The sequence below is a fragment of the Macrobrachium nipponense genome, chromosome 21 (assembly GCF_015104395.2).
Source record: "Macrobrachium nipponense isolate FS-2020 chromosome 21, ASM1510439v2, whole genome shotgun sequence".
Lineage (NCBI taxonomy): Eukaryota > Metazoa > Arthropoda > Malacostraca > Decapoda > Palaemonidae > Macrobrachium > Macrobrachium nipponense.
The window spans coordinates 35,837,604-35,864,268 of NC_087212.1; the positions used below are offsets into that span (position 1 = coordinate 35,837,604).

At 35.6% G+C, this 26,665-nt stretch overlaps 2 protein-coding genes across 2 annotated transcripts in view; one reads left to right on the top strand and one right to left on the bottom strand.

Annotated features, from left to right (window-relative positions):
* LOC135197919 (uncharacterized) overlaps positions 1–4,904 on the top strand; it is a 58,173-nt gene extending 53,269 nt beyond the window's left edge. The window contains exons 3-4 of the mRNA XM_064225162.1: positions 664–1,083; positions 1,642–4,904. Of these exons, the coding sequence (XP_064081232.1) occupies positions 664–1,083; positions 1,642–3,346 (2,125 nt within the window). The 3' untranslated portion in view covers positions 3,347–4,904. The remainder of the gene's footprint in view (positions 1–663; positions 1,084–1,641) is intronic.
* LOC135197920 (SWI/SNF-related matrix-associated actin-dependent regulator of chromatin subfamily A-like protein 1) overlaps positions 1–23,365 on the bottom strand; it is a 119,086-nt gene extending 95,721 nt beyond the window's left edge. The window contains exons 1-4 of the mRNA XM_064225163.1: positions 22,606–23,365; positions 20,850–20,984; positions 17,741–17,856; positions 11,590–11,696 (exon numbers count right to left, since the gene is read on the bottom strand). Of these exons, the coding sequence (XP_064081233.1) occupies positions 11,590–11,696; positions 17,741–17,856; positions 20,850–20,984; positions 22,606–23,326 (1,079 nt within the window). The 5' untranslated portion in view covers positions 23,327–23,365. The remainder of the gene's footprint in view (positions 1–11,589; positions 11,697–17,740; positions 17,857–20,849; positions 20,985–22,605) is intronic.
* Positions 23,366–26,665: the final 3,300 nt, after the last annotated feature.

Below are 26,665 nucleotides of genomic sequence, written 5' to 3' on the forward strand. Positions count from 1 at the left end.
TGTTCACAATAGTTACCTATCCAGTTTCAATTGTGGTTCTCTGTAACTAAGATTTTCCTCAAGTTTGTCATGTTTGTTATTGGTGAATTTTTGTGATTTGTACACTATCAGTTGTAATTCTACTTTGTACAAGTTAGCTATGATTTGGTGAAAGGACAGTGTGTGATACATATGCTTTGTACTTAAGAGTTGTGCTTACATACCAAAGACCTGAGTCTATTTTGACAAATTTTCCTATACTATTCGTGTATATATGTTATTCTGCTGAAAAATTCCAGTTTTGAGGGTCTAATGGATGGTTTCTGGTCTTTATATAGAATGTGACAGGTTTTCTCATCTCTTTATAAACTAAAATCAATTTGAATTATTGGAAATTAAATACTTCACGCATGATATATACATCAAGGATATTTAGTGTACTAGTTTCTAAACTAGTTCTATACATACAGAGCTTGCTATATGTACTTGTATGTCCCTTCCTATTAGGCTAAGATTTTCCAAAATTAATTATTGCCACAATCACCCTATCATCATAATGACTTTCATTATCATGTCCTTCAACTTAAAGTTCCACAGTTATAGACATTCATAATGTACATTGAAAACATATAGCACATAATGAATGTGGAATAAGTTAACACTGAACTAATCATATTATTTCAGGAGTATAAACAATTCTCGGCGTGAGTCACCAGAACATACCCCACGAAAGAACAAGTCTAATCGGCAGTGGGCATCAAGTGAAAGCAAACGAAGCACTCGAAGTCATTCTTACAATATTAGTGAATACAGGAATTCTCATGATGATAATCATCATGGATATTATTATGATGGAGATCACGAAAATAGTAATGAGGACAAACACCGCCGACGCAGATCTAAGCATCGTGATCACTCCAGCGAGGTGACTAAACAGCTTAATGATCTCTCGATAAGAAATGGAGGACGACCTAGGAGCAAAAGCCTGACAAATGGTTCGGAGAAACACAAGATGCCTTTCATTCCATTCCAAAGGGTTCTCAACATAAGAACACGCCAACCTACAATTGAACCAGAAAGGACTTTCAGAGTTCCTGCTTACACGTGAGTAACAGACTACAACAATTTATATAAATAGTAATTTGGGAATAGTAATGAACAATACTATCTGAGGCATTTTTTAAAATTTATCATAAATATAGTGCTACCCCACGTTTTTGCATGAATAAATTTCAAAACCCACCATGGAAATGCAAAACCCTTCTAAAAAAAATTATATCTGCCAAATACCATGTACTCCTTCACTAAAACGCTTATAACTGCCTATTTTAACAGTTCACTGCTTAATTTAATAAAAAAAAAAGCAAATGTGATCATTTTAGAGATACGGCCCATAGAAAAATTCGCCAATTGGTGAAAATTCCTGCAGAAAGGTGGAAAATATGTTCCAAAATATCTACAAAAAAGTGAACCTCAAAATGTGGGGTAGCACTGTATATATATATATAAAAAAATCTAATCAAAATTCATTCAAGAAAAATTAATTGTTTGAGAGTTGTGCTAAAGGTTACTTTGATAGCTAATACCTAAATCTGCCATTCGTCTTTTCCATTAGGGTAATTCCACCTTACTCCAAAATAACTCAACTGTGTTTTCTAATAGGGGTCTAAAGGACAGAAGAGACTTTCACTACAAGCGTGATAAACTCCGACCAAATGGTTACACAACGGAGTACAGATCTCGATTTATACAACAACATGGGAAATCACATGGCAAAAAAAAACCATCAAGAGGGAAAAATGATTCACTCTTAAATGAACTCTTGACTGAGAAAGATAACTATGATCAGAGTGACGATGAATATGAATACAAAAATGGGGATGACCAAGAAAGATCAAATCACAGCAGACTCTCCAAGGGTTCAAAACATTCAGGAGGTTCCTATGGCTCTGATGATGGAAATGCATCTGGTTATGAAGACAGAACAGATTCATCATCATCAGTTAAATTTCCTCAGATACGACCATCCCCAACTGTAAGTGCTGAAATTGCCAAGACCATCAAAGGAAAAGGTGCTGCAGTACCACCAAGGAAATTAACTATGAGCCCCCAAAGCCTCAGCTCTGATTCTCAGGTCCCTCTAATGGTGCAGGAAACAGTTCAGGCAATTGATACATCACGATGGGTAGAAGGCAAAGGGGCTGGGAGATTAAGTCATTATTTCAAGCCAAAGGCACCTCAAAGCAAGAATGATAAGCTCAGCTTCACCCAAGAGACAGTTAAAATTATTGAAGACACAGACAAAAATATGAAAAAGAAAGCTGAACTAAATAAAGCCCCTGACAAACTACCTAAGGTTCACAGCAAAAAAACATCCTCTCAAAAAGAACAAAACAAATTACAAAAAATAGCTCAAAATTCAAATCAAATCAGAAGCAAACACATCACAAAGTTCTTGCCAAGATCAAAAAGCGACTCTGCTCTTTTTCATGCCAAAAGAAATGAAAATAATACTCAAGGACACATCCAAAAAATGAAATCAAACCAGATCATCATATTCAAGGAAAATGAAGCAACACAATCCATTCAGAAAGGAGAAAGACCAAGATCTTCTCTACCAAAAATAATCTTAACAATGGCTGAGGAACAAAATTCTCCAAACCAAAAGAAATTTCTTGATAAATCTATCACTAAAAATATACAAAAAGGCACATACATAAGAACAGCTATTCCAAACCTCCCTAATATTTCAACGACAGAAAAGGATAAAGAAAATTACACGTCTTCCAGAAAAAAAGAAAACATTCAGCCTAAATCACCGCAATTACAACATACACTAAACAGGCAGCCTAAAAATTCCATAAAGAAAAAAAGACTTGATTTGAAGAAGCCATCAGGAACAATGAAGAAGCCATCAGGAACAAAGAAAAAATCATTGATTGCTACACAATACAAACCTTACAAAAGCACACAAATTCGTAAGACAAACGAAGTAAAAATCAATAAGCTTACACTGAATGGAGAAGAACTGCTACAATCATATCCCATCCAGAGGCAAAATCTCCTCCAGGTAACTAATCATCACCTAGATTCTGCATCACTAAAACGCAAGGTTTACCGGGAGATGAGTGCCACAAACAGATTTAGCATAAATAACAATAATATACCACAAGTACATCAGTACACCTTCAATGAAAAATTTTCAAACAGACCAGATCAAGGAAATTTTATTGAGCTGAAAGGCAGCTACAATCAAGATAATATACAGAAATATATAGGAAATATAAAGCAGCAAAGGTCCAAGAGATTAGCAAGGTTTTCTCATTTCTTAAAGCCGAAAGAAAAGACAGGTGAAGTAATACTCTAAGAACAGAAACTACAACTTCATCTATGAGGAAATTTCATTAAAGGTGTTGGCACTTACAGGTTCCTCATGATATTTATTACTGTAGATGCTGAATTACTTTAAATGACTAAAATCTATAATTCAAAGGCACTATTTTGGGAGAAGATCTAGGTAGAGAATATCATACAAATTTGGAATATATATTTCTGCCACGAAAAACTTACAGATACAGTGAATGCTAACATAACAAGTTAACACATTACAAAATGAAGATATCCTAAGAAATAAAAGATAAGAAATTACTATCTCTTTAAAATAGCCAATAATGACTTGAGACATTTAATATCTAACAATATACAGCCACTCTAAAAAAAAAAAATTCTTAAGACACTGTGCAGGTACAAATCCACCCATAATTCAGGCGCAAAGAAATCTATTGCATACCCTACAATGATTTCATTCTAAAAAGAAATGCCACAAAAATTTTAAAATTATTCTGTACATAAGAATAAGTGGCAAGCAAATTCAGCATTGTTAAAACTCCAGAATGATAATAAGCACAGGCCTGAAACACAACTGTTCATTTACTAATTAAGAAATTAAATAATTCTCTGACAAATATTGTATCTATTAACTTTGCTGCTCCAAGTATTATCAGCAAACCATTGATCCATGTACTGTAAATTAGAAAAACCATAACTTACAGAAACGAGAAAAAAAATCACATGCAAATATCCTAAAGGACATAAAGTTTGGAATGTCATGATGAATGCATATGCAATCTTAATGTTAGGAATTAAAAGTGGAATTTTAAGGTATGTGGAACATAAATATGAAAATTGTACCCAAGCAGTTTTCAAAACAAAATCTCCTGTATATAGATTATCAATGTAATTTCTTCCAGGATATATCACTTTGCACAAAATAAAACAATGGTATATTTAAATAGACAATTTTTCTTCTCTTTTTGTACCTCCAACGAGCAGCATAAAAGAATTACTGTACCCTGCTAGAATATAAGTTTTCCCAGAGTAAATTATACACTGCCATAACAGCAGAAACCATAATATGCAACTATTATCTGTAACAAAAATATTTTGTTGGGAAGTACTAGTAATTATACAGTGCACCATATACAGTAGGTATACTTTCATTTGTAGCTTAATCAAATGACAGCTACAAAAGGAGAAGTGTCTTAGTCTGTATGCACTAGTGGAAAAAAAGGAAAAAATACAATAACTAAGGAGTAAGTAAACTGAATTTAGAATATCCCGACCAACACTGCGTAACCAGTGCAATGATGATTGAACTACTAATAAATGTGAATACAGTAGATCCCCGTATTCGATGGGGATGGGTTGACTTTACTACATAATCAACAAAAATAAAATGATAGAAAGATATTTATGTATACTTTATAATGAACATTTTAAAATGGAAGAAAAAACTGTTCAAGGAAGAAAAGAAAATATATCTATGGATTTATTCTTACAAAAATTTATCACTGCAGTATAACTCTTCTTTGTTGAATGTTACACTAATACTACAGTTAAGCATGTTTAACTCAACAGATACCTTAGACAAATTATGTTTTATTACAAATGTTAATTATTACAAATGTTAATAAAACTGTATATTTACAGTTAAAGGATATTATTTTGTGAGATACTAAAATAGTAATTAAATAATAAATTTCTCACTATAAATTGGTTTAATTTCTCTTCCTAAATGGCTTTCTATTAAAATTCACATAACTGAAATACAAGGCAGCAATGTGTTCTTACACTTTCTGCATTCAATCAACTACAGCACTAAAGGCTTTTTATTGTAGTAGTAAGTCTTCATTCAATTATAACACTAAAGGCTTTTTATAATTCTAGTAAGTCTTATGTCATTCACAATCTTTCTTAAATATGAGTTAAAATTATTACCACTAAAGATGACTGAGGATACCCTATGAGCAGAAAATATCTCCTAATTTACAAGTCTTCCTTATAACAAACTACATTACAAAGCAAAACTAAATCATGCTTACTGAAAACAGCATCAAAATCCAAGATGCAAGGGAAATAACCACAATTCTATCCATCTAATAACCTTTGGTTGTCTACTAGATACTTTCCAAGTATCATTGTACAAATAATGATCAATATCCCTTCAATGTTAATTGCCCAAACAATATAAACTATGGGGATCAAGGAATATGAACAATTTAAACATTGTCTACCATAAACAATTTCTAGCTATAGCCCCTTAAACTTCATTTTTTGTGCCCCCAATATTACCACACAAAAAAAAAAAAAAAAAAAAAAAAAAAAAAAAAGCTAGCTAGCACTACACTATTTTACAATCTGCTAATAAGATGCTGTCCAAGATCATGTAAAACCTATTGTGTACAAGTACAGTATTTCCTTTACAATTGGGAATGATGGATATTCTTAACTTTAAACTATGGAGATGAATGATCATTTAACAGAATTGAAACAACAACTAAAGTAGAGAACAGAACCATACGACCAGTTTTTCCATCTCTCAATCAAATGTTCCTTTTAACTTTCCAATAATTAAGGAGATTATGAAACAAGAAATTTCAGACTTGTAGACTATCTGAACTCTCAATTGAATGGTGTAAATAATCAATTGTGTCAGATTACTTTCTGATCTTAAACCGTTCAAGAATTCAAGTGCAGAAAAGAAAAATTATATTTTTAAAATAAAAGTAATTACATAGCTAAGTTCCACTTACCCGGCAGCTTGAATTTCAAATTTTTCAGGGTAACACTTCAAACTATTGTGTAGGTAACCAGTTCCCCCCAACAAGCAGGAGAATAGGAACAACTGTAAGCAGAAAGCTCAGTTTGTTCATGCGATATGTACATCAGCGGGGAGGAGGGTGGGCTCCGATTCCGTAATTACTTGGTAAGTATATAAAAAAAGTTATTTTACTAAAAAAGGACAAATTTTTAACCAATTTGCATTTTTCATAACTAAGAAACCTGAGGTCTTAACATTAGGATAAATAACTAGCGGCAGCTGGATACCAGTAGTTTAAACGTAACTTACCAAGTAATTACAGCTGATTACCATATTGACAGGAGGTGAGGGAAATGGACATATACTACTAAAAAATGTTCAGATATGTAATAAACTGAAGTAGAAAAGTTGCTAGCATTGAATACAGTGCTTGTCGTTTACTTATCAGCTTAGAGAGCTACTGGGGATACTGCCTGTGGTTGGTGCTCATCTTAACCTGTAGTGGTGTGGTGGTATAGCCAAGTGCCACCTACTACATAAGTAGGAGCTTTAAAGCAAATGTTTTATGTCCGGATGCTGGTAAAGCATGATAGGTGCCCACCCTTGCCCTAGGCACAGCACCAAATTAAAACAATCATACAACATTGTCACCTACATTGAGATAAAACCACAACCCATCCACTGAAAGTGGTGGGTGCTTTAGGTGCATTGCACCCCCTGGCTAAAACTCGACACCTTATTACAAGGTGAAGAGATAATAGGAAAAAATCCTATGCTTCCTTCCACTATACCATGCCAATTACTAGAAATGGTATGAACACTCTTTTTAACTTCCATATAACTATTGAGAAACAAAGAACGACTACATTCCCAGTAGTTCAAAGGCAGAAGCAAGCGCTAACCACAATACGCATACTGCTGAAGCAATTACTGGGACCGATTCCTAGTGCACGATAGTAACGTCTTCCATAAACACCATTCTCTCCTACTACTTTTTGCCCTAAACTTTAATTCTCTGCAGAGAAAAGTACGAGGGTTAAAGTAGTGTTATTTACTGATGGTTAGCAAGACTAGGTTCGGTAAACAAACATGACATGCAGAACTTTGGCCCAAAGGAATGATGAAACATTTAAAAAACACTTTAAAGCAAGTACTGATCGACGAATTTGCGAGTAGCCTACATCCTGAGTATGATGTTTAAAGCAATATCATTTACCGATGGTTAGCAAGACTAAGTTCAGTAAACAAACATGATTGATAAACAACTAATAATTAGCTTGTAAAATCATCAATGTAAAATATTTTGGCCTAAAGGAAAGGTACATGATACAAGAATTCCTTTTTAGGACAAAACTATACAGGTGGCTCACAAGAAGCCTATGAATGGCAAACATTCACAAATTACTTTTAAAGGCAATTGTCTAACGACGTTAGGTGAATTGCAAACGCTCTGTAAACAACATTGATGTAAAAGCTTGTCATAAAATAAGATACAAGATTATTTTTCAGGGCAAAATTATACCGGCAACTTGCAAGTAAAGTTGCCTAGCTTTTAGCCTAAAAGAATGAAGAAACATTAAAAAATTACTTTGAGGCAATAAAAAGTTTGCAAATATTTACGTTTGGAAAACGCCATTCGAGAATTCAAAATAAAGGCACAACTATATACCAAAGGTTGCAATTAATGAGACCTGGTAAACAAAAAACATTATGCAAAATTTAGCCTACAGGAATGGCGTAACATACGAGAATTACTTTAGGGTTGAACTATTTTCATCGACTCGTAAGAGTAAACAGATTAGTTGATGACTCAACTCAAAAATTACAAAAACAAGAAAAAACTCATCCTGAGATTCCACTGAAGGTTCTTAAAAATGCATTCCAGTGGGAATGTACACCACTGAAATCCAGTTAAATAACTGGAAAATAATGAACAAGCTACCACCATCACCAGTGTTTACCAGATGATGGCAGGAACAAACTGAGCTTTCTGCTTACAATTGTTCCTATTCTCCTACTAGTAGGTGGAACTGGTCACCTACACAATAGTTTGAAGCGTTACACACAAAATTTTCAATTCAAGCTGCTAGATAAGTGGAACTTATAGGTATGCAATTACTTGGCAAGTTACATACATAAAATTAACATGTAACAGAAAATTCATAACAGACTATCAATTTTCTACCCTACATTAGCCAAACATGACATCCTCTCTGATTTTATGGATTCCTAAATTGACTTGACCTTGTTAAAAATACATGATGGGGACTACCATACCATAAGACTGTTAAAGCAAAACTATGCCTATTGCTAATTACTCTATTTGTGCCAAACTATGCCCTATTGCTACATTAGTCCAAGTTAATCTTTAGTTTCTTGCCCCAACTCTATTTCCTATAGCTGAAGTACTACATCTATCCATTACCTCATTTCTGCTACAATTCTTCAAAGATCTAATCTTTTCTGTACTATTTTATTTTCTTCATCCACCCAAACCATTTTTGTACTAATTACATTTAGTAGTATATGGATATGATTCTACTCTTAGAAGGCCAGCTCTATGAGAGTATCGTATTTTGAATCTGGTCTGATTAAACTACTTGACAAAATAATAATAATCTTTTCTTTGCAAAACATTTCTTTTTAAGTCCTATTTAGACTATCAGTCCTAATCTCTCTTACTCCTATGGTATGTCAATACGAACCTGGATAGCATCTATAAATAATATAGACAAACATGGTTCATTATAGTACTCTTGGTTCATTATAGTACGTACTTAGATACAAATTTCTTCCAAATCTCTTCATCTATTGCTCCTTTTAACTTTCCAATTATAAAGATTTTGGAAACTAAACATTTTAGATCTACCAATAACTTAAGCTTTCATGTAGATATACTGTACACTATTAGTACATCTTATAGAGATCACATCACAGACCTGACTACCTGCTTATAAAATGCCAAGTGAGCTCTTATATGTCACATGTACTACTTGGAGCAAAATCATCACATTCAATGATTCCCTGTAAGGAATACTGTTCTCATATTTAGACAGTCTCTGATTATCTGTAGATAATGGTTCTCATATTTAGACATCCTATGATTATCTGTAGATAATGAAATACTTTGGTCACTGCTCTCAAGTAATACTGCTTACAGTGACCCTAAAGGGGCACAGTGTCAGCAATACAGTACATATTTGTTATGGTCCAATTTGTAGCCACTCTCTTATCTTGGGGCATCACTTTCTTTTCATAACTTCCTATGATTTCTTCCCATTCTCTATCCCGGAGCATCACTTTTTTTTCTTAGGTTCCTATGATTTCTTTCCACCTAACAGTTCAACTTCTATAACCTTGTCTTGCTGCAATTCTTTTACTCCCCATTAACAAACAAATCTTTCAGCTCACCCTTAACAGTCTAGAAATGACTACTGACTTTAAAATAGTACATAAAAAGTACGGAAAGTTAATCTTTCAACTTTGATGGTGGACATAATATGTAACTGGCATCACAAAGACATATGTCACACTGGGATTTGCATTCACACAGACTATGGGGAATTGTTTGCAGTGTCAAAGAAAAAAAAAACTGGACTAAACACTACTCTGATGCACAGTCTGAGGCCCAATGCCACAAGGAAAAAGGTTGAATACTAATCTAAAGTCCTACTGTAGCATAATGCATACTGTAACTATTATACATGGTAATACAAACTCTCACCTGGATATTATGAAGGAAAAATAACAGGATATCATAATAAGAACATTGTTACAATTATTTATCAATATTATTAATAATATTATCATTATTATTATGTCTAATGAACACAATCACATGGCACAAAACCGCACAGTCAACCACTCGTTAATAAGCAAACTTTCAAGAAAAAAAAGAAAACCATTATATCAGAAACTAGACTAAAAGAGGAGAATTTATTGATTACTGTCAATCAACTGAAGCACTTTCCTTACAAGGGCAGTCTCTTTGATTGCATAGCTGATAAGGTTTTTTCTAAACAGGAGCACACAATGGCTGTCATTTAGTTTTTCAGTAGTTTGAAGATCTATACCTACATTCAACCTAAAGGAAATTCAATAGCCTTGGCCTTGGAAAGGAAGTCAAAGTATTCTCTAATGTGTTATAAGCGATAACTCGTATTGTGACCTTACAGAAATTTTTCCTACAAATAACCATTAATGAAAGTGCCTAATGTATATAGCTTTTCAAATATATAGTGCCACATACTAAACTTCTGAAAATTACTCATTACCAATTTCCCTACAGGAAGTAACTAACTAATGACAACTTGAATAATCACCATAGTAGCAGGGATTTTTTTTTAATCTCATATATCATATATGCAATATTGAAAATATGCAATAACCGTAAAAACACCACATGGACACAGACATCCCAAATAAACAAAATTAAGATTATGACCCACACAATAAAAACAATAACAAACATTCTACTCTTCAAAAATTCAAAATATTTTGCACAATGTTGCCATTTGTTTAGGTAACATGCAAACATGAAAGAAACACCACTGACTGCAATAGTCTTGCTATAGTAAGGTTTAACGACACCAGAATGAATCTTTATTATGACTACGAATATTTTTCAGGAAATTTTAAATCACCATCCTAACTAAATATAATTTATATTCTTTATTAAAAGGTCATATATAAATATTCTGATTCCTGTCAAGAAGGAATAATCTTCCTCTGGGGTTAGGATACGCCTCTAAGACACAGGAAAAAATACCATCTTCAATGCCAGTAATATCAGAGAATATTTATCATCACAAGGAAGGCATTACAATGTGTAAGTTTAGCAAGTGAAAGTGAAGAAAAAATAATATTTCTATTATAAAACAACATTTTAATTATACTACTTACTTACCCAGTAATTACACAGCTATAAGTTCCACTTATTGCTGTATAATTACTGGGTAAGTTACATAATTAAAACTACAAAATGCGGGATATACCTATTACACAGGTCTGAGAGAGAGACGGAAATTTACACTTTTCACATTTTAAGTACAGTAGTACATGTAAAGCATGTGCCTCCTGTCCTTTATGAATACAGAAAGTATCATGATGCAATTATGAAACAGTAAACAGATATAAAACAGAAAAGGATGAAACAAAAAAAGTAAAAAATAGGATTGAAATAGACAAATAAAGTAGAAAACGTGAATCATGTAAAAAGCAGACAATACTATATGTACTACTGTGATTAATTAATACCCAAATCCAGTTACAGTTTTGGCAAAATTTCATTTTGCCTTTGAATTTTTTCTCTTCAATTAAATTAATTACACTACGATGCATTAACTTACTCTTCAAACACTGTAAACTTGTATCTAAAACTACCTCCAAACCAATAAAAGCTACTATATCAAGTGATATCCAAATTATTGGAATACGTACAATAAAAAATATATAACAGAAATAAGAACTATAAAATAATTCTAATTCTCATAACTAGAATGAGTACTCACCAAACACCTTCCTGCTGAAAAGGCATCAGAGAATCGAGTAATTTAGGGTCTAGGCCAAACAAATCCACACAAGAAGCAGGCATCTGCTTGGCAGCAGTTTCTAATGTCTGTTGAAAGAAAATTACTTGGTGAAGCTACATGCCTAGTAAATACCCTAAATTCTTTTTCCATTAAAAAAGAAACTCAAAGTTAAGACGATACAAAAATATAACTAAAATACAAATGTCTAAAATGCAAGAATTCTGTTATTCTTATAAACTTGCAACCACAAGTTTTAAGGTGAAAAAAAAAAAACATAACACCACCTTCCAATTTTGTGAAACTGCTAAGAAACCACAGGAGTGGATATACAGTACACAAACAAAAGCAATGCAACTGGGGCCCAAAAGTGCCATGTACAGTGAGCAATGAGCAATAACCCTCTTACAAAATGGATTAAGTCTTTCCTTGTTATAACAGAAACTAAAAAGACACAAAATTTGAAACTGGAGAAACACACAAACATCCTGAAATATATTTCAGAACTAAACAGCATTTGTCAGTTGATAAACCTAATGGACAAATGCTCCCAGTATCATCATGGCATTCCCTACAGCACATGTACACCTGGCCCAATGAAAGGTAATGCTTGAAAATCTTGGAAAATCTAGGACAAGAAGAATTTCCTTATTCAATCTACAGTGAGTAATGAGCAATAACCCTATGGCAAAACAGATTAAGTCTTGCCTTGTTATAACAGAAACTAAAGCTACACAACAAAATTTGAAACAGGAGAAACACAGAAGTCCTGAAATATATTTCAGAAATAAACAGCATTTGCCAGTTGATAAACCTAATGGACAAATGCTCCTGGTATCATGGCATTCCTTACAGCACAAGTACACCTGGCCCAATGAAAGATAATCCTTGAAAATCTTTTTGGAAAATCTAGGACAAGAAGAATTTCCTCATTCAATCTACTTTTTTTAAATATAAAAAGATGCTAGTCAACCTTGAGAGTTGGGTAGAACCTGATGGCTTTGTTTAATTAGTTTTCAAAAATATTTCTGGTGTACTTTTCCCAAAGTTTAGTGTACTTTATTCTTTTCTTTTTTATACATGATCTATTCATATATTAGATAAAAAACAAATGCCTTACTGTAACAACTGTAACACTGAGTTTGTTTGTAGATTGTATTAACTGCAAAAACTGAGGACCATTTTCCATGCTATTAGTGCTTTTTAAGATTGTTAAACAGCATCTAAAATAACCTTGACAACAAGATAGCCAATGCTATTGCAAGATGAATCTGAGCTGTCTCGACTTTCTTAACCACACAGGTCTCACACCATCATCATCATCATCGCCTCCAGTTCTGTACAATGAAAAGGTGATCTGTGAAATCCTGTCATTCAAGTCATCCCTGTCATTTCTCTCCTACAAACCTTTCATCTTAAATCTACCACCTCACAGTTCTCATCTTCCAACTCTTCTGGTGCCCACTGGAGCTCAAGCTGACACTATCACATAGCATTCTCTCCTGGGTGCTGTCAAGTACATGTTCTAGCCATCTCCAGCTCCCTTTCGTTGTCATCACATCTATATAAAGAATTTCTTGTGATTGTTTAAGGTATCCTTTCTAACTCTAACCTGACTCATAGTATTCATCTTAAAGCTTTATTCTAAATCACCAAACACTTGAATATAGTTTGTGTCACACCATAATTCATGTCTGTATAGCAATGCAGATTACACTAATGAATTACCCATTTTTGTTTAGTACTATTTCAGTTTATTAGATTTCCAAGTTATTCATCTGGTCCATTCTTTGTATTCCCATTTTTCAATCTTTCATTAAATTCCATCTCAAGAAAACTGAATTGGATATCAATGTTACTAAATACTTGAAAGACTGAAGATCATTAATCCTTTCTCCATCTATTGGAACTTCCTACCTTACACATGATCTATTCACATTACATATTTCTGTTTTCATTAGCTTTATCATAATTCCTATTTGCATTTGATAAAGCAAGCTTTGTAAATCTTTATATCCTAATTCTGTCAATTTTCTATCGTTATCCAATCTAAATCATCTCTGCCATCTCCAACCAAACTTATTATAATGTCCATGGGAAAGGCAAACAGCAGAGGCAACACAACTTATCCTTATAGCCTACCACTATTTACTGCAAACTGACCTGTCAAGACTCCAGTAACATTAACTTTGCATCTGTTTAATTCACAGATAATTTCAATTAGATTTACATACTAAATAGAACTTATAATAGTTATTTAAGACTATCCATACTACAGGTTTGACAGTCAAATGCCTTCTCAAAATCAACAGAAGCCATTTAAAAGGGATTTCTAAGTTCTATACACTGCTGCAACATACACAATCAACCAAATACATAATAGGAAAAGGGAACTATATAAGTACTTATCATACTATACTGCTCTATTATAAATAATAATAATTTAAAAAATCCTCACAGTAGCACGAGTCTTCAAATAGAGAAACAAATCCACAGTTATGTAAATGTACATACATATATCTAAATTTAAAAATTTAAAGATAGCTTTCGGGAATCTGTTCGGTTAGAATAGATTCCCGAAAGCTATCTTTAAAGTTTTAAATTCAAATATATGTACATTTACATAACTGTGGATTTGTTTCTCCAATAATAATAATAATAATAATAATAATAATAATAATAATAATAATAATAATAATAATAATAAAAATAATAATAATAATAATAATAATAATATAAGATCCAACAATACATGAACAGGAATAAGGGATACCAACAGAACAAACTATTCGGAACTAACCAGAAAAGACTATACAGCCAACTAAGAGGGGAAGACAACCACCAAGAAATTCCTGAAGCCGAACCAAGTAAGAGACTCTGGGAAAACATATGGAGCAATCCGGTATCAAACAACAAACATGCAACATGGCTCCAGGAAGTCAAGGAAGAAGAATCAGGGAGAATAAAACAAAGATTCACAGAGATCACGACAGACACAGTAAGACACCAACTAAAGAAAATGCCAAACTGGAAAGCCCCAGGTCCCGATGAAGTCCATGGATACTGGCTCAAAAACTTCAAGGCCCTACACACACGAATAGCAGAACAACTCCAGCATTGTATCTCAAATCACCATGCACCATTCACCCAAATGGATGACAACAGGAAGGACATCCTTAGTACAAAAAGACAAGAATAAGGGAAATATAGCCAGTAACTACAGGCCTATCACCTGCCTACCAATAATGTGGAAGTTGCTGACAGGTATCATCAGTGAAAGGCTATACAACTACCTAGAGGAGACAAACACCATCCCCCACCAACAGAGAGGCTGCAGAAGGAAGTGTAGGGGCACAAAAGACCAGCTCCTGATAGACAAAATGGTAATGAAGAACAGTAGGAGAAGGAAAACCAACCTAAGCATGGCATGGATAGACTATAAGAAAGCCTTCGACATGATACCACACACATGGCTAATAGAATGCCTGAAAATATATGGGGCAGAGGAAAACACCATCAGCTTCCTCAAAAATACAATGCACAACTGGAATACAATACTTACAAGCTCTGGAATAAGACTAGCAGAGGTTAATATCAGGAGAGGGATCTTCCAAGGAGACTCACTGTCCCCACTACTCTTCGTAGTAGCCATGATTCCTATGAAAAAGTACTACAGAAGATGGATGCTGGGTACCAACTCAAGAAAAGAGGCAACAGAATTAACCATCTGATGTTCATAGACGACATCAAGCTGTATGGTAAGAGCATCAAGGAAATAGATACCCTAATCCAGACTGTAAGGATTGTATCTGGGGACATCAGGATGGAGTTTGGAATAGAAAAATGCGCCTTAGTCAATATACAAAAGGGCAAAGTAACAAGAACTGAGGGGATAAAGCTACCAGATGGGAGCAACATCAAACAAATAGATGAGACTGGATACAAATACCTGGGAATAATGGAAGGAGGGGATATAAAACACCAAGAGATGAAGGACACGATCAGGAAAGAATATATGCAGAGACTCAAGGCGATACTCAAGTCAAAACTCAACGCCGGAGATATGATAAAAGCCATAAACACATGGGCAGTGCCAGTAATCAGATACAGCGCAGGAATAGTGGAATGGACGAAGGCAGAACTCCGCAGCATAGATCAGAAAACCAGGAAACATATGACAATACACAATGCACTATACCCAAGAGCAAATACGGACAGACTATACGTAACACGAAAGGAAGGAGGGAGAGGACTACTAAGCATAGAGGACTGCGTAAACATCGAGAACAGAGCACTGGGGCAATATCTGAAAACCAGTGAAGACGAGTGGCTAAAGAGTGCATGGGAAGAAGGACTAATAAAAGTAGACGAAGACCCAGAAATATACAGAGACAGGAGAATGACAGACAGAACAGAGGACTGGCACAACAAACCAATGCACAGACAATACATGAGACAGACTAAAGAAATAGCCAGCGATGAAACATGGCAATGGCTACAGAGGGGAAAGCTAAAGAAGGAAACTGAAGGAATGATAACAGCGGCACAAGATCAGGCCCTAAGAACCAGATATGTTCAAAGAACGATAGACGGAAATAACATCTCTCCCATATGTAGGAAGTGCAATACGAAAAATGAAACCATAAACCACATAGAAAGCGAATGTCCAGCATTTGCACAGAACCAGTACAAAAAGAGGCATAATTCAGTGGCAAAAGCCCTCCACTGGAGCCTGTGCAAGAGACATCAGCTACCTTGCAGTAATAAGTGGTACGAACACCAACCAGAGGGAGTGATAGAAAACGATCAGGCAAAGATCCTCTAGGACTATGGTATCAGAACAGATGGTGATACGTACAAATAGACCAGACGTGACGTTGATAGACAAAATCAAGAAGAAAGTATAACTCATTGATGTCGCAATACCATGGGACACCAGAGTTGAAGAGTAAGAGAGAGAAAAAATGGATAAGTATCAAGATCTGAAAATAGAAATAAGAAGGATATGGGATATGCCAGTGGAAATCGTACCCATAATCATAGGAGCACTAGGCACGATCCCAAGATCCCTGAAAAGGAATCTAGAAAAACTAGAGGCTGAAGTAGCTCCAGGACTCATGCAGAAGAGTGTGATCCTAGAAACAGTGCACATAGTAAGAAAAGTGATGGACTCCTAAGGAGGCAGGATGCAACCCGGAACCCCACACTATAAATACCACCCAGTCGAATTGGAGGACTGTGATAGAGCAAAAAAAAAAAAAAAAAAATAATAATAATAATTTAATAATAATAATTTATTAATAATAAAATAAGACCCTCTCCTTAAATGGACTAGAGTTAGTATCTGGGAAGTTCAGCGAGGTTCAAGACTGGATAATAAGGTGCAGTAGATGATCAGGAAACAAGCAATTATGGCTGTGACTCACTGCTTGACTTCCTACCTAAACTGCAACTCAGGAGCTATATGATTAGTACTGGGTTTGATAAGTACATAAACACAAATAAAACTTTTACAGCAAATAAGGAAGCTTATAACTATGCCTAAATTTGTTATTAGCTATACTATTTATTCTGTCTCTAAGACTTTAGACTGCATGTCTGAAGACATTAGGATTACAAATGGGGGATTTATTAGTATAATGGATATATACAAATATGTTTAGTATTATTATAAAATTAAAATTTTGTTTCTGCAGTGTTTATGCCAGTAATAAGTACAAGCATTTCACCCTTTTTATACTTACTATGGCTTTCTTTTAAAGAGTGTTGAAGCCTCTTGAACCATTTCAGTTGCAATAAATGGGCTATTATAACTAACGAGTTTAAAAAGTTGCATCTTTCTACTATGAAAATAACTACAGACTCCACTGCAGTTCACCTGCATTTTTCCTACTAACACTAAACCTTATCCTCTTTTGCTGTATCATCTATATAAACATAACTAGATCATTACAATCCATGATATCACCTCTATCAAGACAAGTTATACTTGACAGAATAATGGCTTCATCCCTCTGAGATGGCTACCATACCCAGTTTCACTAACTTTATTTAAATATTCATGACTAAAGTCCTTTAAAAATTCCTACATAAACTTGACAGAAAACACAAGAAGGCAACATCATCTACTGACCTTTCGAACAAAATGAGGTAAAGGACCAACACACACAGCTGGCCTCAGAGGCTTCAGGGCTTCTGACAGTGCATCATGGTCACTAAGTGCAAAATTCCATTTTTTTGTTTCCACATCTGAAAAAAATATTTACTTCCTGAGAATCTACATATCAATATTTTCCTGATCTGTATATACTGTAGTGTAATCGATAGTCTATAAACAAGTCTACTGCCCATCTACACTTGACCAGATATTTTACTGACAAAAGAAACTACACTTTTCATATACATATAGTAAACATTTCATTTTTACTTATGACTGTCTGGTCCATCTTCTTCATAACCTTTTATTCTTATTTAAAGTCTGGCTGCCAATTTTCCATACGTAAACGTATTGAAAACCTATACCAATTTTCAATATATTCAAAACCTATCATTTTTAATATGCCTGTCCAATCAAATGCATGTAAAGTAAAATTAAAAATGTTTTTTATTTATATGGACAGGTGCCATTTTTACACAAGTTACAGGAAATTATGATAGCATCACTAATGCCTCGATAAAAATTTTTTTATGGATTTACAAACAATCATTTCTTTATAGTTTCATAAAGCATTTCACCATTTGTCCCTCTAGTCAATAATTGCTACCCTCATAATGAACCACAAGTACATCACACCACAGGTTAGTTTGATATATAAACAAATTGAAACCACATCAGGCAAGGATAAAGAATTTAAAGCAAGAAAAATGCAGCATAGCAAAGTTCAAAGAGATGTTGTTGGGATCAAAGGGATGCTACAAAGAACTTTTAATGCCATCTACAATATGCCATGTGAAGCACACTGTAGTGGTATCCCCGACAAGTTGTTTTATTGCTTTATCCGATGTTAGTTTCAATCCCTCTGCTTCATTAAAATGCCTTATTCACAGACAAGTCTTTGTCTATCAGGGAGGAGTCTTGGTACACAATCGTGGTGTGGACCCCTCAGTACATACATATTAATGAACTGCTTCCTTTTTGTGAGCCTTAGCTGCTATGCACAGCCCTTGTTCATTTTCCAAGTGTCTGCCTCAACATAAAATGTCATTACAGTGCTTATCAGTCATGGAGGAATATGTGCCATTTCCTCCAACTATTTTACCTTTTTGTCTTTTTGCTAGTTATTCCTTTATTTACATCTTTTTTTTCAATATTTTTCTCTAATTTCCAACTTAATATCAAAATGGACTTACATCTCTAGAAATCATATCTGAGGATGAGTAGACAATGAATGAGGACTGGTTTGACATCAAGATTATTGGTATGGGGGTACGGGATAACAAAACAGAAACCCTGAATATCAGACAAGCCTCAGCAAATAATAAAGGCTAAAGGAAAGCAAAACGTAAATGTAGACTAACTTCAGGGAGGAGATAAAAATACAAAGTAAAACATGCAAGGTAAAAAATAAGTCTAGAGTGGAAATAAAAAGATCAAGAAAAGATGAGAGAATGCTTGCATAGGCAGGCTGACGATGTTGACATGAGGCATGTATTCCGGGAGTGGCATTGGTATTAGGGTGGGAGACAAATTCATCAATGAAATATCCAAGAGTGAAAAGAAATGAAGAAGAAAATTTCTGTTAGAACATGAGGAAAGACAGTGCTGGGCACAGCTATTTTGTGATTATGCCAGAAACTGACAAAGACCTGAAAGTGCTTATGGATGAACTGACACTTTTTGAAGAGAAAGCAATGATAAAGAGAAACCTAGATGATATCGTGTTCATAGTGTTTTTACAGTTTAACTGTATAATAAAATGCTTTTCTGTATTCCTAAAATTTCTTACTGACGTGTTCAGTTTTCCTTTAAGTGAGATTAAAAAAATCTGCATAAGCCCACATTTAAAAGTACCAAAATCTTGAAATACTGCATCAGTCTGCAAGCACTGAGACATGTTGGCCAAAAGCATTTCTGATGAAACATGGCAAGACAGTTTTTAAATATTAAAATATCAAATATTAAAATAAATATAACTGAAAGAACATACAGTATTATGAAAATAAATTCATTAAAATAACTGCAATAAAACATACATTGTACCAACCAAAGGTAAGCTAATTCAATGCACTGAAAGTGAAATGCACACGATGCAACCACCAAAAAAAAAAAAATGTCTTCAGTTTGTGAAACTGACACAAACTTTTTTTCTCTCTCGTTTTGCTAGTTAAAATTAAGGTGCATCTTTGAGGCCATGTGTCTTTAACATGGGAAAATATAATTCAAATAAATATTTTCTATAAAAATATACAATATGGAACTCCCACCTGTCAACCATTATTCTTGCAACTAACTGGTCTGACAACAAGAAGAGTGAGACCGTTTGCTGCTTGAGATAAATGGATCTGCATGTTCAAGTGTAAGGTTAATGGCTGACAACCATATTTGTTCTAAAGTGTTTTTAAATGGGATGGAAGTGTATGGTTTATTATCAACAACCTGAATAAGCTAATTTTAGATAATGGGTTGTCATCTTCATCACTACCTCCAATGTTATGTGAAGCAAATGGACTCTGTGAAATTCAGCCACTCATATTTTTCCCATTCCTTGTGTTCCTCAAATCTCCACTCATCTCTAGCCTCCCTTCTCGTAGTTTTCAGTAGGTTTGTAAAAAAAAAATATATAACGTACATTTCAGCGTATAAGACGACCTTTAAATCCTAAAATTCACCCCTAAAAATTGGGGGTCATCTTATACTGCAATACTAAAAATCAAACCTCGAATTCCAAGATGTGTGTCGTCGGCTGGCCTTGACCTCGGTGCTATAGCCTAACCACCAACATATATGAAGATTCAATTTACGAAATAAAGTGATAATAAAGGTAATAAAACCATTTGTTACCTTCACATCACTGGCAAATAAAGGTAATTTAAAACCATTTTTGACCCTACACATCACTGGAGAAAATGTAAACATCGAGTTCGGTTGGCGCACAGCAACCTTCATCTTTTAGTAACCTTTTAGAAATTTCAATGGTAGTGGAATATACGGTAGATATATCTTTCAAATTACTCATTACACAAAAAAGCTTTGTGGTAGTTATAAAATTTATTATGAATACAAAAAAAGGCTTATTACTTACCATACTTTCTACTTGGTATAGTTTTAAAAATTTCTATCATCTGTTTATGGTACCCAACCTCAGCAACAAATCTCTCTCGAGATAAAAGCCGGAAAGTTCCAGTTATGGCTTTGCCACTAAACACAGGTTTTGGTGCTGTAGAAAGAAACCAAAGTTTTGTAAGTATTTCAGTATATTGCATTTCAAACATCCACACTTTTACATATGCCTTAACGTCAATTATTACTGCAATGAAGCCAATGTACAAAAAACATAGACAACTGTAGTTACATCCCTGAATGCTTCAGGCATTTTTATTTCAATAGTAATGGGAAAACCTTATAGCCAAACAGGAATGCATCAATCATCATGGGAATGCTTTGCTTTGTATGTTTTGTACTGTAATACAGTAGTATACATAAACTGTATATGAAAAATCATGGGGTTCTTATGCTAATACAAACCTTAATCATACTCTTTATTAGTTAGAAATTATTTCAATTTTGTCAATAATAAGGTTTCCCCACACATATTGTTTCAAACATAAATTCTATTTAATAGGTGGTAGAAGCTGATAGAAAGGAAGGTGTGAAAGCAGAATTTACATCTTGACATAAAAACTATGTTACAGTAAACCAAAGAATATTTTGCAAAATAACCAAACCAACTAATTTCTATCTTACTCCAAGTGGATGATTTCATATTTTTGAAGGAGTTAATCTCAACACACACATTAATATCTATTTAGAGCACAGTTGTCATTTCAGAAATCTGGTCACAAGGTATTATTTTTTCAAGATTTTTTTATTCATGGACTAGCTCCAGGACACAAATCTTAAAAATATACATCCCACATACTCATCAGTAGATACCAATTGCAGTGGGCTTTGTGCAGCACACCATACCAGAGATAGTAATAAAGGCTCTTTCCAACGTTCCTTTAGCTCCAGTTGCATTAGTGTATAAGGGAATTGATTATTATTGTTACTTTAAAGTTTAATCAGATCACATTTTTAAAGTTATCATAGTAATTCTCAGACGACTGGCAAAATAAACTGCTTAAATCACCTTAAGATATCTTAAAGATATTTCTGAAATGTTCCACTCTGGCTCATCATACATTTGCAGTAGATATCTGAATTCATTTGAGGTAAGATGACTAATACCATTACAGCACAGAAAAATGAGCTTGTAAATATCATTCTGTTATCACCCTCAATGAGTATTTGCCTATCTGCAACGTACAAATGCAACAGAAGTTTATGTGGAACAAAGTTTGTATTTACTAGTGTATGGAAAGCTTACTTCTCAAAACTGTGGAAAAATAAACTCTACAATATACTATAGGGGAGGGCAGAAATCATTACATTTTAATATTTCAAAATACAGTAGCACCTTAACTTTTCAGATGCTTTGGGGGCCTGGCCTTCTGATATGTAATACACCTAGTTAAGTAATGAAGATCTTATAGCCTAGCCTGCATTTGAATATTCAAGACATCCAACACCTAACACTAACTTGATATATGTAGTTACCAACCAAAATCAAACTACGTATTACACTTATCATTCAATTTAAAAGATTTATAAAAAAAAAAATGCATAACATCTCAAGATGTGGTCTAACAAAAATCCTCTATTATAATGAAGCTTGTAAGCGCAGAAGCCGGATAAAAAAAAAATAAAAGTCAACCATATAAAATTCTTACAATAGAAGGAATATGCTGCAAAAGCATTTGCAAGGACAGCAACAGATATAAAACACAAAAATCACTTACCATCATCAAATTCATTCAATGTGCTATTAATCATCTTCTCCTCATTGGACATTGGACCTTCACCTATACTGAAAGAAGACTGTCCTTTAGACCCACTCTGATAGACTTTATTATAGCCTGAGAAACTTGGCTTTGCTGTATCGCTGACAGTTTTGTTGTAAGTTGTATTATAATTGCCAGATAAACCACTACTGAAATTGCTTGGAGTTTTTCCAGAAAGAGCAGATTGGTTTTTATTAGTTTCACTGGAATCCTTGTAAAAGTTTGTTACTGAGCTCCCACTTACTTTAGCATTATTATTCAAATTGGTTGCACTATTACCACTGATAGTGTTTGAGGTTGCACGTTTTTCAAGAGCTTTTTGTCTGTTCTCAGCCATTCTTTGTGCAGCTTCAAGGCCTATAAACTTCGTGGAAGATTTAGAATCACTGCTCACTGAAGATGCACCACCATTACATGAAAACTGAGATGTTACCTCACTATGAAAAGATTGGAAGCTACCAGATTCAGGAGGTCTATTGTAACTGCTGGATGATGAACTACTATTCTTTTCAGACAAAGGATTTACAAAGCTGCTGGAGGACTTAAAAACACTTGGCGTATTACTACTGGTTTTGTTGCTGGGATTTCCTCCAGAAGCCTTTAAAAGTGCTAGCTTCTGAAGGGCCTTCTTCCGGTTCTCCTCCATACGCTGCCGTTGTTCAGGCGTTAAGGTACTCATGGCTGGAGTTTCAATTTTTCAGAATCTATGGAAAATGACTCATCTATCTACAAGCCCATGATGGTTGTTTCCTGAAAGTAAACAAATTACTTTTGAAATATCCTATACTGGAAAACAAAACTCCCACAAGCCAGGTCAAGGCACAGTGCCCTAAGATAGGTTAGGTTAAAGATTGTTAGGTTAGGGTACATCTCTCATGAAGCATCGCTGATTTACTTTGAAGCAAGGCAGAACCCATGGAAGAGTTCCTAACACACACAATACTCTCTCCACTAATATCACAGTAAAGCCTATTTTGCAATTAAAAACCATCAATAAAATCTAGACATTAGACAATTAAAATTTTTGTTAGGCTAATGGGCATCTCAAAAAAACAGGCCTACCTACCTAGGGTAAAACATCACTGTGCTGCCATTTGATCAGAAAAATTAGCCACTTTTTCACTCAATATTTAATTGGTGAAACAACTATACAATTCAATATTTATGCATACCATTCAAAAAAATGATATTGTTAAGATACAATAAAGTTTGTTCATACTTACCTGGCAGATATATATATAGCTGTATTCTCTGAAGTCCGACAGAATTTCTAAAAACTTACGACACACGTAGTGGGAGTAGGGTGGTTAGTACCCATTCCCGCCGCTGGGAGGCGGGTATCAGGAACCATTCCCATTTTCTATCAGATTTCTATCTCCACTGTCTCCTGAGGGGAGGTGGGTGGGTACTTAAAATATATATATCTGCCAGGTAAGTATGAACAAACTTTATTGTATCTTAACAATATCATTTTGTTCATGAAACTTACCTGTCAGATATATATATAGCTGAATCCCACCTTTGGCGGTGGAGAGACAGAAAAGGATTTAGGAAAACATATATATGTAGATGATTGACATCTTGGTTCCTTACCTGTTAGCATAGCTGACTTCGTGATTACTGCCACCCAGCCTGCATCTGCTTCACTAGAGTTACCAACAAGGTAGAGACCTGTTTAGTTGGTGCGCTCTAGATGATCTGCCAACGGGGACGAGACCACAATGTGACTAGACCATGACCATACTCAAGAGGACAACGAGGCAAAACCACCACCTAAGTTAGCCTAATCAAATACTCCCATATACCAAAGGCTAAAAGAAGGGAAGCCCGCCATCGGCGGCCGACCCTACAACCATAAACATTGCGAACATTAAAAAACTCACCTACCCTTTTCTATGGGAAAGGATGAGTGCTACCTCCTGCCCCCAGATAGTGTCTGCGGCGACGTATGGTCCAGAGAGTAACAGTTCTCATATGTTGTTCTGACCTCCGTAAATAGTGCGAGGCGAACACCGAGTTACTTCTCCAAAAAGTGCACTTGGAAAATATTCTTTGAGAGCCATATTTTTCTGAAAGGCTATAGAAGTCGAGATAGCCCTTACTTCATGAGCGTTAACTTTTAAAAGCTTAAAGTCACTATCTTGACAATAAGCGTGCGCCTCCTTAATGGTGCTTCTCAAAAAGAATGCCAGTGCATTCTTAGACATTGGCATATTAGGCCTCTTAACCGAACACCATAAATTCTCCGCAGAACCTCTACACTCCTTTGTCCTACGAAGATATTCTTTAAGAGCCCTAACAGGACACAGGACTCTTTCTGGCTCTTGACCAATGATTTCTGCCATACCTTTTATTTCGAACGTCCTAGGCCAAGGGTTGGAAGGGTTCTCATTCTTAGCCAGGAATGACATACTCAAAGAGCATATTGCATTATGCCCTTTGAAGCCGACGTGTTTACTAATCACCTGTATCTCGCTAACCCTCTTCGCCGTCACCAGAGCAGTTAGGAATACAGTCTTCTTCGTCAAATCTCGCAAAGAGGCAGAGTAAATAGGTTCGAAGCGGCTTGACGTTAAAAACTTGAGAACCACGTCCAGATTCCACGAAGGCAACCTAGCCATCGGTACCTTGGTGGTCTCAAACGATTTCAGTAGATCATGAAGGTCTTTATTATTAGCAAGGTCAAGACCTCTATGCCGAAAAACTACAGACAAGACACTTCTGTAGCCTTTAATGGTAGACACTGCGAGCTTTAAATCTCGTCTGAGATAAAGAAGGAAGTCGGCGATCTGGCTCACAGAGGTCGTGGTAGAGGAAACTCCTTTCTTCCTACACCAGCTCCTAAAAGCTGCCCACTTCGACTGGTAAACCGCGATTGACGAAGGTCTTCTCGCGGTGGCGATAGCTTTAGCCACAGGTTTCGAAAAACCTCTCGCTCTGGCCAACTTCTGGATAGTCTGAACGCAGTCAGACTCAGAGCGGAGAGGTTTTTGTGGTACCTCTCGAAGTGGGGCTGTTTGAGTAGATCTCTCCTTAACGGGAGAGATCTCGGAAAATCCACCAGGTAGGACATCACCTCTGTGAACCAGATCGCTGCAGGCCAAAAGGGGGCGATTAACGTCAACCTCGTCCCCTCCGAAGCTGTGAACTTTCTCATCACTTCCCCCAGAATCTTGAAGGGGGGAAATGCGTAGAGGTCTAGGCCCGTCCAATCCCATAACAGGGCGTCTACTGCTACTGCCCCCGGATCGAGAACTGGGGAGCAGTAAAGAGGAAGTCTCGTCGTCCTTGCGGTTGCAAAAACGTCCACCAAGGGGCGTCCCCAAAGACTCCACAGCTCCTGGCATACGTCTTGATTGAGGGTCCACTCTGTCGGCAGCAACTGACCTTGTCGACTGAGGAGATCCGCCCGGACGTTCTTGACTCCGGCAATGAACCTCGTCAAGATCGTGATCTCTCTTGCCTTCGCCCAAACCAGAATTTCCTTCGCTAGAGCGAACAGGGAGCGAGAGTGAGTTCCTCCTTGCTTCTTCAAGTATGCCAGGGCTGTGGTATTGTCCGAGTTTGACTTGAACCACTCGACGGGAGACTTTTGTTCTGAAAGAACTGGAGCGCTAATTGAACCGCTGCCAGCTCCTTGAAGTTGATGTGCCAGGCTACCTGTTCCCCTCTCCAGGTGCCTGACACTTCCTCCCCCCCCTAAATGTTGCCCTCCCCACCCCGTGGATGACGCGTCGGAGAACAACACTAGGTCGGGGTTCCGAAGTTTGAGGGAAATGCCCTCTGAGAGCTTTAACGGATCGAGCCACCATCTTAGATGGCTCTTCACCTCTTCTGAGATGGTTAGGATCATATCGAAGTTGTCCTTCTCTGTCCAATTGTCCGACAGGAAGAACTGAAGAGGTCGGAGATGTAGCCTCCCCAGGGAAACAAACTTCTCCAGCGAGGAAATGGTCCCCAGCAGACTCATCCATTCCCTCACCGAGCATGAATCTTTCCCTAGAAAGGCTGACACTTT